Here is a 12,680-nt window from a genome sequence, read left to right on the forward strand (position 1 = left end):
TTGTTTATTTCAAAATTAATGCAAAGAGGCCAGTTCTTTTTATGTAATTTATTCACTGAAATAGATTGAACATTACAATACATTTGACCAATTAAGTCCACACACAAGAAACAAGAACAATCTTAATCTGAGAAGAGGGGGAAAATATTCATATAACTTAAGCTAGTAAACAATAGTTCAAATGTTCTTCCTTCATCCTACAGTGGGTGAGCTATTGTAATCTAACAGTATGTCATTCTTTTGTTATGAATTTCTATTTCAGACTCTTTCAAAGATTCAATTTCTAACAAAAATAAAATACATTTTGCAATGCATTTCGCATTTTTTTTTAAATTTATGAATATAATATTTACCTTGCTAAATGTAAAAATTAACAACATAATCATTTTGCTTTTGTGTGAATAAGTGCAAATAATTAATAACATAACCGACATAGAATGAATGCACTGTAAGTCGCTTTGGATAAAAGCGTCTACTAAATGCATAAATTGATTTTATTTTATTTTACATAGGATGACGGAAAGCAAGTGCTGACCGATCTGTGTTGCCAAGTATGTGGTTTTCTCGCAGGATTTGTCTAACAGTTTTGCCGCGGGTTTAAGTTACCCCAATACAGTGACATTTATCCCCTAAAATGCGAAACTTACCAGGAGAACAGCACCAAAAACGTGTACTTTACCCCATTCGAATGTGATTTTTACCGGGGAAGATAGGGATAGTTTTGCGTATCACTTGTGAAAACCTGTCAACCCTGTGCCCGATGACGACAGTGATGTCAAAGTTGAGCGGCTCCCAATGAGCTGAAGGCGAAGAAAGCTCACCGTCTCTGTCCGTACTGGAACAAAACACTGCTAAGAAGACGACAAACAGCAGATTTAAAATGTAAGTCCTTTATTTTGATGTTATGTAATGTTAGCCTTCTACAAAGTAAAATCATGTATCTGAACTAAAATAAATCAGTAAACTAGCTAGAGAGAGCTAACGTTTGGGCTCTCTAACGTTAGCTTGGAAGCTAACCGGCATAATTGCATAGTCTCCACCTCAACTCATGTATATATATGTATATATCTCACAAGAACATTAAATAATGTTTTCTGAAATATATGAAGACTGTACTGTTTTGCATAATGTAACGAGACTGTTCTTTGCCTGTTTTATCCTTGCAGTTTTATCTCCGTGAGCTCCTGTCATGTAAGTGTCTGATCCTCACTATGGATGAAAGCAGTCTGGAAGAAGCCATCAGGACCTACAGCGCTCAGCTTCAGCAGGTGGAGGTGGCGTTATGTGCTGGGTTGGGCTCAGAGGAGCAGGCTGACCTGTTGAAGCTGAAGGAGGACCTGCAGCAGCTCATTGAGCTCACAGAGTCCAGCCTGGTGTCTGTCAAAAAGAGCCAGTTGCTGGCTTCGTTGGAGGAGCCCTCGACGAACCAAAGTGCCACATCGGTTCCTCAAGAAGCGGCTTTAGATGATGAGTTTGCTTCTTTCTACGCTGAACTGTCAGAGGACTCTGCTGAGGTGAAACTAAACTCTGAACCTGAAGAGGTGGATATAAGTGGCACTAAGGTACGTGCTCCGTACCGTACCTCATGGGGAACCCTGGAGTACCATAACGCCATGGTGGTCTGCCCTGAGGAGGCAGAAGGAGAAGAGGCTCGAGTCCGGGTGCTGTACCTTCACCCCACAAACAAATCCATGAAACCCTGCGGCTTCTACCTTGAGGACAAGTGCCGCTTCATGGACAACTGCAGGTGCTGTTTTACTTCTTCAGTCATTTTAGTTTTAATCTGTGCTTGCTATAGTGAAGAGTTTTTGCTGAGCAGATATTATAATGATCACATAGAGAGAAAAAAATACTGATTTGAAAAACTATAAAAAAAAAAAATAATAAACATTTTCATCAAAAGTTTAAATTAAATTACGTTGAGTAAAGATTTATATGTTTTTATCTTACACTTTTCATACCGGTGAGTGCACACATCTTATTCAGTATTTTCATAATTTCCAAGGAAAATATTTGTAAAATAAATATCTTATATACATAAACTTGCATAACATATTTAGTTTATATATATATAAACCTATTAATGGTGTTGTCACTGTAAAAAGTTTTTTTATAAGTCTCGTATTTTTGCATTTTTTAAATCATTTATTACATGTAATTACATGTATTAATTATGAAAATATCCTTGAAACTATTTTAATATAATTTTCAATATAATTTAAGTTTTATGGAAATATACCTTATTTTCAACTTAAAGTATTTTTTTACAAATGTAAATGCATTTATCATAATTGCACACACACATAAATATATATATATATATATATATATATATATATATATATATATATATATATATATATATATATATATATATATATTTTTTTTTTTTTTTTTTTTTTTTTACAAACTAAACTCACTTGCCTTTTATGAAAACATTATAGACCTTGAGATATGTTATGTCATATGTTGTCTAATGTGTGTGTTTTCAGGTACTCTCATGGTGAGGTGGTGTGTGTATCGGAGCTCAGGGACTTCCTGGAGGCTGACATCAGTAACATGGAGTTGGGCTCTGCGTGTTTGGCCAGGCATGAAGATGGCATTTGGTACCCGGCAAAAATATCAGGTACATTTTCAGAGTTCTTTCACTGCCATTAACAGATATGAAGAACAGAGATTGCAATATGATATCATTTGTTTGTTACCTTTCCCACAGTTCACAAGAACAGAGAGAGAGAGATTCCTTATTGATCCCCAAGGGGAGATTTAATGGAAAATAGCGGCAGTTTCAGAAACACTGCACAAAAACACAACTCGATTAGGCAAAACAGACATAGATATTACAGGTGTGCATGAGACATTCTGCTTCTCTTTCTCCAGAGATTGAAGGCGAGTTGTACACAGTGAAATTTGACTCGCTGCTGCTGAAGGAAGCTGTGCTGGAGGCTGATGGGATCATTCCTCCCCTTCGTCAGGATGACAGTTCCTCCTCTTCCTCGTCGGACTCTGAGGATGATTCTGACCAGTGTGATGCTGCGTATGCTAAAGGTGTAAAAGCATAATTACAACATCTGGAATATCGCGTACTGGAATGCACATTCAACACATTGTTGAAATCAAAAGCTGACTTTGTATCTAATTACAGTATTGGGATCAAGAGAGGAGGACATGGCCCAGGTAAACACTGCAGAGTTTTGCGGTTGGGAGGCTCACACACGTGGCATTGGCTCCAAGCTCTTGCTCAAAATGGGTTATGAGTTTGGTAAAGGTAGGTGACTGTATCAGACATCGGTCTTAAACCATCAGAACAAATGTAAAAGTATTCTAAAAACTGTCACAGCATTTGTTTCTCTATTATGAGTAACAATAAGGCAAATGCTATAAAACATCAGTTAAATTTGGTAGCATTCAGCAAATGAACTTTTAATTTAAACGTGTCTTTGAATATCTAATCTGAATATCTAACCTTGCAAATTTGTCAACTTCAGCTGTGAGATTCTCTAAAGTGTAGGCATTTGTGCATTGCATTGTGTGATTTCAAACTATGCGGTGCTATACATGTCATTCTCTATATGCTACAGCATATGTAAAATTAGCACTATCTTGTCAATATTTGAAATATATACATTTCATTTAGGGATGGGACAGTTCGCTGAAAAAAAAAACGAACTGCTCGGTTCTCTAGACACGGTTCAACTTAAATCTGACAAAGCATCTGTAATATGGTTTGCTATAAATAACACGTAAAACAAACAAAGTTCAGCATATATATGCTCATGTTAATGGAATGCGCATTCTGGCCTCCCAGACATTACAATAACAGCTATGGGAAAAAAACTGTATCAGTGCATTCTCTTAAAGTGACGTGAAGTGAAGTCTTTATATTAATCGAACAGCAACCACAAAGAAATCACTCAATGCTCTTGATTAAAAAGCTAGAAAAGACCTACCTAAAAAAGAAAAACCTGAAAATCACTGTTTATTTTATTTACTTTGTATTTATTTATCCTATTGTATTTATTTGTGCTATTGCTTGTAGTTAGAATAATCCTTTTTTTTGTTTTTTTTTTAAGTATAGTTTTTCTATAAACTGCACATACTGAATGTATACTGAAACGTACTGAAATGGTGACCCTAAAACCGTGAAACAAACCGAACCGTGAAAAAATTGAACCACACAAACTCGCCAGATTAACAGGTACACTGCTGGTTGCAGTGTTTGTTTAGATTTATTTTTGCATTTATTTAATTACATTTTTTGTGTGAAAACTACTATAATAGAGTAACAGAATCAAGAAGTTGCCATCTAAATAATACTCTTTATATTAAAAATAATAATAATAATTAATTTCTTTCATATTTATTTTCAAATTATATAAATTAAATTTAAGCAAATGTTATGCATGTTTTTTTTTATTCTAGCTTTAAATACTGTTGATATATATTGGTTTTATATTAGCTATCGGCCCTCAAAATATGGATATAGTTCAACATCTAATTTCTGTCTTGTGCATACGCTTGTAACAGTTCCTTCTGTGCGTGCATAGGTTTGGGGAAGACCCTCTCTGGTCGAGTAGAGCCAGTTCAGGCCATGGTTCTTCCGAAAGGCAGCTCATTGGACATGTGTGCTGAGCTCACTCAGAGAAAGACTGCGGCCGCTATTGCTAAGAACAACCCGGCCTCTCGCAAACCGAAGGCTAAAAAGAGGAAAGCCTCCACATCAACACGCCACAATGTTTTTGATTTCCTGAACTCTAAGCTTGGTGACACAGCTCAGCCTGCGTCTCATTCATCAAGCTCATCAGCCACAGGTGTAGAGGCTTACCAGGGCAGAAAGAGCACCAAACGGTCCCTGAACGTTCGTCTGTTCCAGGCTACGGAGAAAGTAGCTCAAGTGGAGAGAGAGATCCAGCAGCTCACTAAGTCTCTCAGTAGACGAAATGGAAGGTGTTCTTTCCTCACTTTCTTTGCACACGGCCAGCTTTCTTTTCTTTGTTCCTTTCATCGCCTTCTCGTTCTTGATTTCACCCTTATCAGTGTTGCAGAAGCTACTAAAGGAGTTCAGTAGATCTGCTCTTTTGAAAATCTGTTGCACCTCTCATTATTACCATTGCTCTGACATAAATCCTCTGCTTGTGCAAGAATCGCATTGAATTGTTTTGTTGCAGCAGCTCTGTTTTGAAAACTGCAGTTGATGTGGTTAATGAAAACTAAATGTATTGTTTTATTCTTCAACAGTCACCATTACATATTTTGTCTTTCTCAGTGTCTTTGTCTTTGTGTCTGTCTGTCCTCAGGGATGCAACAGTGGTCAGTAGAATCGAGGAGAAGCTCACTGCTTCCCGCAGCTTACTGGAGCAGCTGAGGGCTCAGGAACAGTCCATCCAGAGAGAGCAGAAGAAAGCAGACACACACAAGAAAATGACTGAATTCTAACAAATCTACTGTCTTTTGCTGTTATTGGGATTTTGTTTAGTGTGTATAAACCTTAATACATCTATCAAAACTTTAAACATGTATGTATGATAATGAATGTGTGAAATGCATTTTCCTTTGTTTATTGCCCATCAGAATCTTGTTTTTTGACATGAACTGTATCTGACATTCAAACTGATTTTGTTTTTTATTAAATGTTTCTTCTAAGGATTCGGTCCTTTTAGATACACCAGGAGAGTGTGAGGCATAACCTGCAATACCTTTCTAAAACATTGTGGTTAGTGTATAGTATACATTTCCTGAGAAGTCTGTTTTCTGGAAAATAGGTAGGTGTAAATTTGAAAGCTAGGGCAGAATAAAAGAATGCCAGTCCATTGTTAAACTATTAATCGGTTTGTCAATAATGCTGCTTAATAATGAATGAGACGCCCAAGAGAAATTCTGTTCTTTTCTGAAACTGCTCAAACACAAACTAAAATGTTTTGTTTTTCTGCTGATTGGTTTTAATGAAGTTTGTGGTGCTTTACCAACTTAGCCAGACTAGGAGACCAACTTAAGACCAGCCAGTGTTAATTTACTATCAATGAGATATTATTATAGTTTTTATTAATATTTGGAATTAGCCTTTATTGTTATATTTCTTGCCATTTATATACTTTTTAGATTTTAGTAGTTTTGTTGGTGTGAATTTAAATTTATTTTAGTACATCAGCCTATAAAATATAATATATATGTGTATGTGTATATGTATATATATATATATATATATATATATATATGTATGTATACATATATATATATATATGTATGTATACATATATATATATATGTATGTATACATATATATATATGTATGTATACATATATATATATATATATGTATGTATACATATATATATATATGTATGTATACATATATATATATATGTATGTATACATATATATATATATGTATGTATACATATATATATATATATGTATGTATACATATATATATATATATGTATGTATACATATATATATATATGTATGTATACATATATATATATATATATGTATGTATACATATATATATACGTATATATATATATACATATACATATATATATATATATATATATATATATATATATATATATATATATATATATATATATATTTTCTTCCTCATAAGGATAATAACAACTTACGCAATTAGTAGGCTACCTTACAGTGAGCCTATTAACATTTTATGAATATTACATTATGAATAGCTTAACCGTTACGCTGTTAACATTTGGCTACTCTATGATATAATTGTATTTCTAACCACGAAATCACTGACGTTTTGTCGACAGACTAGAAGGTCCCTTTAAACGGGTGTTTTCTGAACGTTATTCATGATTTTCTTGCAGTTAAAAACCCGTTCCTATTCTTTACTGTGAAAGTTTGAGCGAGTTTGTTACCGTTTCCATGACAACAGGAAGCGCACAACGTAAACACAGATGCACTGAGATTTGATCCCAGGTAGGACACATTTACACACTTCACTTCTTATGAAATTAATAAAATAGTTACCTACTCATTTTTGTCACACGTCTATCAAAACAGCTATTTATTTGTTATCCTTTTTTGTCTGTCAACAAACTTTCTTCAATTGTGTCTCGTTACTTGAACTATTGGCGTTGGGTTGCGTTGCGTTTGTAGCATAAAGTATAAACCATGGAAATAGCAATATAACATTTCTATTATCACAAGTGTACGTTTGTGTGCTTATACGTATACTTTTATGTTAAAATATGCTCCTGTGAACTGTCAACTTGACAAGCTTACGTTAGCCTACACCGTTTGAAATATTTTAGACATTTTTTTTAGTTTTCTCTGTTATAAGGTATTGTAGGCCTATTTTGTAAATGTTTTTCTTTGTAGTAATGCAGTATTAAACAGTCAAGTTGACCAAATTTTTGCTTAATGTTTTGACAAATACTACTTTTTGATTCATGTTGCCAGGACATCATGAAACACTGGATGCTTTTTCAGAAGATGGGTTTGAAGTGGACTCCTAGTGCAGGCAGTGATATCTCAAACTGACTTTTAACCATGTCTTCACCCAAGAGAGAGACTCGGGGGAATGGCTTTTCAGAACCAGCCGTCACCCGAAACAAGAGAAGAAACAGTCTTGAAGCTGCAGCTTCTCAGCCTCGACTGCTGCTTCGTGAATCTCATACTGCCACACCAGCATTTATGTGTGAACCCTCACCCTTTCGCTCCCTCAGCCCTCCATTGTCTCCACCGCAATACGATCTGTCGTTTGTTAAACTGCCTCAGTTAGTATCAAAGGTTTGCCCTGAACTGCCGCTCAGAGAGACTGTGTGGCGAGAAGGGCCCCGTTTTGTGACACCTGTCAGAGCGATTCAGCACTCGAACGACAGAAGATTCAAGTAAGTTGAGTATTACCAACTTATTCCATTCATTCACTTTTTGTGTACTTTCCTTTGAAGATTGTAAATATAGTTTGTCTGTGTTTTGAAGGTTTGAACATGAGAAGCCTGCAGTCCCAAGAGAAAAGAATAAAGCCAAGAAAAATAGGAAACCTAAATACAAACCACTTACCGGAGCTGAGGTAGTTGAGATGCTAGCCAAGGAAAAACATCTGGGGGAACATGAATTTTACTATTTGAAGGCTTCTGAAGATGGACCTTACAGGTGCCAATCATTTTATTTATTTATTTATTGAAAATCCCAGTGTTGTTTTCTCAATAAAAAATGACTTGCAAATCTCAGTAAAAATTCTGAATAAACATTGCTTGCAAATTTCTAATTAACCGCAATTCTTGTATTCAACTTTCAATGTATTGTAACAATGTATTCATTCTTCTTTCACTTAGATTTTGTATTTATTTTGGCACTGATTGATAATAGGTTTCTATGATCTGAGTTTATTCACCACCTGTTTTTGAGTGAAAATAAATAAATACAATTATTTGTGAATAATTTAGCCAATGTTCATTGTAAAAGTGAAGTACATAAGCTCAGGCCTATTGTTAATCAGTTCAAAAAAGAAATCCAAAACCCATTCTAACTGAAAGTAAAACTAGCTGACAAAAAGATTAAATCCATTATTTAGTAATAATAAAGCATAACAAGAAATTTGTATTTTCCAATTTGTCAGTAATATTTAGTACGACACAATAACATTGAAGGGAAGGTTCACCCCAAAATAAAAATTGTCATCATTTACACTCCCTCAAGTTGTTCCAAACCTGTATGAATTTCTTTCTTCTGTTGAACACAAAATAAACTATTTTGAAAAATATGGGTAACCAGAAAGTTTCTGGTCCCCATTTGACTTCAATAGTATTGTTTTGCTATCAGCAACTCTTTGGTTACCAACATTCTTCCAAATATTTTATTTTGTGTTCAACAAAAGAAATAAAACTCATACCGGTTTATTAACAGCTTGAGGGTGAGTCATTTAATTTCATCTTTGGGTGAACTACATCTCTCTGGATCAAAATGATCAGAACAAAACACACTGGTTAAATGTATTTCACTTGAATGTATTTCTTTCAAATTAACTTGTTTATTTGCAGTATAGTATTTTAGTTTGGTATAAATTTGGAGTATGTTTATGTTGATTAAGTCTAATTTCTCTTTTATCAGACCATATGACTTGCGAGTGGTCTCACGCAGTGAAGTGGGCACAGATTACTACACCAACACTCTCACAACCATAATACATGTGCAGAACGGCTGCTTCATTGAGCTCTGGAGCCTGGGAGAGTGGACACGAGAGTCTGCGCTTTGGGGTGCTGTAAGAAACATCCCATTTTTCAGAGACTTTGTACTGCGTAAGACCTTTGAAAGGTGACTTACTTTAAGTCTTAATGTTGTGTTAACTTTGGAATGTGTGACTATATAGTTGTTAATACAAGCAGTTTTCTAACTGTAACCTTAACAACTTTTTCAGGTGGCACAGGAATGCACACAAGGCTACTGTCAAACGCAGGATTGACCTCCTTCCTTCTCAGATGCTGATAGCAGTGCCCCAATTCAGGGGTGCCTTATTACATCTCGCCAGGTTTTTGTCCAAAAAGCCTACTGTATCATGTTTTATTTGATTTGCAAACTTTTTATTAGGGAGTGAAGGCCTTGATACATGTGTTTTTTTGCTGGGATATATGTATGTACTGTATATAGGTGCGGGTCATATAATTACAATATCATCAGAAAGTTGATTTATTTCACTAATTCCATTCAAAAAGTGAAACTTGTATATTATATTCATTCATTACATAAAGACTGATATATTTCAAATGTTATTTCTTTTAATTTTGATGATTATAACTGACAACTAGGGAAAATCCCAAATTCAGTATCTCAGAAAATTAGAATATTACTTAAGACCAATACAAAGAAAGGATTTTTAGAAATCTTGGCCAACTGAAAAGTATGAGCATGTACAGCACTCAATACTTAGTTGGGGCTCCTTTTGCCTGAATTACTGCAGCAGTGCGGCGTGGCATGGAGTCGATCAGTCTGTGGCACTGCTCAGGTGTTATGAGAGCCCAGGTTGCTCTGATAGTGGCCTTCAGCTCTTCTGCATTCTTGGGTCTGGCATATCTCACCTTCCTCTTCACAGTACCACATCGATTTTCTATGGAGTTAAGGTCTCCAATATTGAACCTTTTCACAATATTCTAATTTTCTGAGATACTGAATTTGGAATTTCATTAGTTGTCAGTTATAATCATCAAAATTAAAATAAACAAACATTTGAAATATATCAGTCTGTGTGTAATGAATGTATATAATATACAAGTTTCACTTTTTGATTGGAATTAGTGAAATAAATGCACTTTTTGATTATATTCTAACTATTATATATATATATATATATATATATATATATATATATATAATTTAAAGGTTCAGTAAAACTTACTATTGTTTTATATGTAAGTCTTTACAGGGTAAAATTATATGTAAGTTATAATTATTGCTTTAAATATTCTCATTTTGCTCATCTTAAAAGGTTTCTTTTATTTTTTAGATTAACTGAGGAGCTAAAGCAAGTCAGTTGGTTGCCACATGATGATATAAGGACTTATACATTATTAGATTTCCAAACTGCACTCCTGGAAAAGAGTCAGGCAGCTCAAGCATCTTTAGATAGTTTCCTACATTGTTGTGCTGCTACACTTAGTAAGGTAATGTTTAACGCTTTCAGGTCACTCAAAATTCTACATTCTGTGATCATTTACTCCCTCTTGTCATTCAAAAACAGAACTTTCTTTCATGGAATGCAGATATAGTTATTTAGTGTAATGTTCAAGCTGCTCTTTTCCATCTTGAAATCGAATAGTTACCACGGCTGTCAAGCATTTTCAGTAAATAATGAGTTCCGCACACAAAATCATACAGACTTAAAATATCTCACATGGAATATATCACATAGACTACTGCTTTTTTCCTTGGAATGCATCACATGGTTCCCATCCTCTTTCATTGTTTGGGAGAGAGAAACTTGAACATTCTTCAAAGCTGCTTCATTTATGTTCCACAGAAGATAGTCAGTCAAACAGGTTCAGAATGACAGAGGTGAATACAATAAATGATGAGAGAACACTAATTTCTGGCTGAAGTATCTCTTTAATGTGAATATATATACGGTACTCGTAGTATCATCATTTAATTGCAGGTAAGGGATGAGACTTACCAAGCACATCAGGAGCTCCAAATGAAAGTGGAAAACTCAAAACTCTACCAGAGCACTCAATCCCTACACGTTCAGCTCACCTACCATAGAAACCTCCAGAAAGAGCTCAGTCAGGCAGAGCAAGCATTACAGCGGCTGGGAAACCTCGCTGCTCTAGCTGACCGCATGACTGTTCAAAACCTTGTCACCATCTCAAAGCGGGAGATCACTGCATTCCTAAACAATGTTTTAAAAGTAAGGTTTACAAGGTTTTAGTTCTGGATTGTTATTAGATTTAAGATTTATTGTTATTTGTATTTTGGACTTAATTTTCTCACATTTAAACTGCCTTTCAGAGAGAACAGGAACAACAGGGTGGTCTCTTCCAGACAGACATTATCTTTGGAGCAGACGGTCAGCTCACTGTTTTTCCTCCATTGCAATTGTTTCAAAAGGTTTTGCTTGGAGCATTGCTATTAGTAGCAGATTCTGTCCTGCAGGTGAGAATAAAAAGAAGATTAATCATGGTATTGCTATAATGCCAGAATTAGTCACATTTTACAGTTATGTATTTCTCATTCTGGTGATTTTGACACCATTTTTATTGCTCCATCTCTAACTTTTGGTCTAGCAGTGTACCGTAAATGCTTTTTATTAGTATCAGCATACTTTTACCACATTGATGGAAGTATTGAAAAGTATAAACTTACACTATAAAAAAAAGATTTACACAAATAAACTTTAAAACAATATACTTTAGTGTGAAATGAATGTAAACTTAATTGAATTAAATGTTATTTGCAATTAAAAAAATAAAAATGTACAGTAGGTAGGAAATATGGTTTATTTAAGTGTACTGCCAAATGTGCTGGCAAACATTTAAAGTGAAATAAAAAAATGTATATAAAGCTTTAATATCAATTAAACTTGTGTGTCATTTATGTAAATGTATCTATAATAATTATACACTGAGATTGCAATTTAACACAAATTAAATTATATTCACTTTGAATGTTGAATAACACACTTCAGATAAAATAGAAGAAGATATTGTCGAATGATGATAACAGTTCCTGGTACCCATTGACTTCCACAGTATTTATTTCCCCTACTATGGAAGTCAGTGGGGACCAGCAACTGCTTGGTTACCATGACAGATTAATAATGACAGAATTTTTTTTTAGTGTTTATCCTTTTAAGTAAACTTAAGTGGCCATTGATTTAATTAATACTACATTATCTGCAAGTACAGTTTAAAAAAAAAACATACTTTTAGGATTGAAGTACAGTACACTACAAGTGTAAATTCAAAAATTTCCTTTGCACAAAGTTATGCTAAACTGTTGATGTGATCTATAGGTGTTTGACTCCTGCAGTTTATCATGTGACTCAAAAGGCTGTTTGTCCAACAGCTGTGTTGAAGACCACATTGCAGGTACCCAGAAGACCATGGAACATTAAATAAAAAATAGCATTCTTCTTTAATATTAAGCATAAACAACATGTAGCATAACAGTCTCATGTTTTGTATTATTCTTATTTTTTTCTTCTTCAAAATTTAAAGCCA

General features: G+C 34.4%; 2 protein-coding genes across 2 annotated transcripts in view; both read left to right on the forward strand.

The window, feature by feature from the left end:
• The first annotated feature begins 774 nt into the window (after window positions 1-774).
• On the forward strand, window positions 775-5,668 carry zgpat (zinc finger, CCCH-type with G patch domain). Its single transcript, XM_026221194.1, has 7 exons — window positions 775-882; window positions 1,167-1,747; window positions 2,493-2,626; window positions 2,881-3,048; window positions 3,146-3,268; window positions 4,548-4,947; window positions 5,298-5,668. The coding sequence occupies exons 2-7, from the start codon at window positions 1,212-1,214 to the stop codon at window positions 5,434-5,436; spliced, it is 1,500 nt and encodes a 499-aa protein (XP_026076979.1). The 5' UTR covers window positions 775-882; window positions 1,167-1,211; the 3' UTR covers window positions 5,437-5,668.
• Window positions 5,669-6,653: 985 nt separating this feature from the next.
• dnhd1 (dynein heavy chain domain 1) overlaps window positions 6,654-12,680 on the forward strand; it is a 33,366-nt gene continuing 27,339 nt past the window's right edge. The window contains exons 1-9 of the mRNA XM_026221195.1: window positions 6,654-6,942; window positions 7,426-7,856; window positions 7,948-8,121; window positions 9,079-9,282; window positions 9,386-9,496; window positions 10,469-10,625; window positions 11,117-11,368; window positions 11,470-11,613; window positions 12,473-12,548. Of these exons, the coding sequence (XP_026076980.1) occupies window positions 7,516-7,856; window positions 7,948-8,121; window positions 9,079-9,282; window positions 9,386-9,496; window positions 10,469-10,625; window positions 11,117-11,368; window positions 11,470-11,613; window positions 12,473-12,548 (1,459 nt within the window). The 5' untranslated portion in view covers window positions 6,654-6,942; window positions 7,426-7,515. The remainder of the gene's footprint in view (window positions 6,943-7,425; window positions 7,857-7,947; window positions 8,122-9,078; window positions 9,283-9,385; window positions 9,497-10,468; window positions 10,626-11,116; window positions 11,369-11,469; window positions 11,614-12,472; window positions 12,549-12,680) is intronic.

The sequence above is a fragment of the Carassius auratus genome, chromosome 36, assembly GCF_003368295.1.
Source record: "Carassius auratus strain Wakin chromosome 36, ASM336829v1, whole genome shotgun sequence".
Lineage (NCBI taxonomy): Eukaryota > Metazoa > Chordata > Actinopteri > Cypriniformes > Cyprinidae > Carassius > Carassius auratus.

Bases quoted from the DNA above. Each gene is read 5' to 3' on its own strand.
- zgpat (XM_026221194.1), top strand. From the start codon at position 1,212: ATGGATGAAAGCAGTCTGGAAGAAGCCATCAGGACCTACAGCGCTCAG. The intron at 2,627-2,880 runs GTACATTTTCAG...CTCTTTCTCCAG, and splicing joins GTACCCGGCAAAAATATCAG to AGATTGAAGGCGAGTTGTAC. The intron at 4,948-5,297 runs GTGTTCTTTCCT...GTCTGTCCTCAG, and splicing joins CTCAGTAGACGAAATGGAAG to GGATGCAACAGTGGTCAGTA.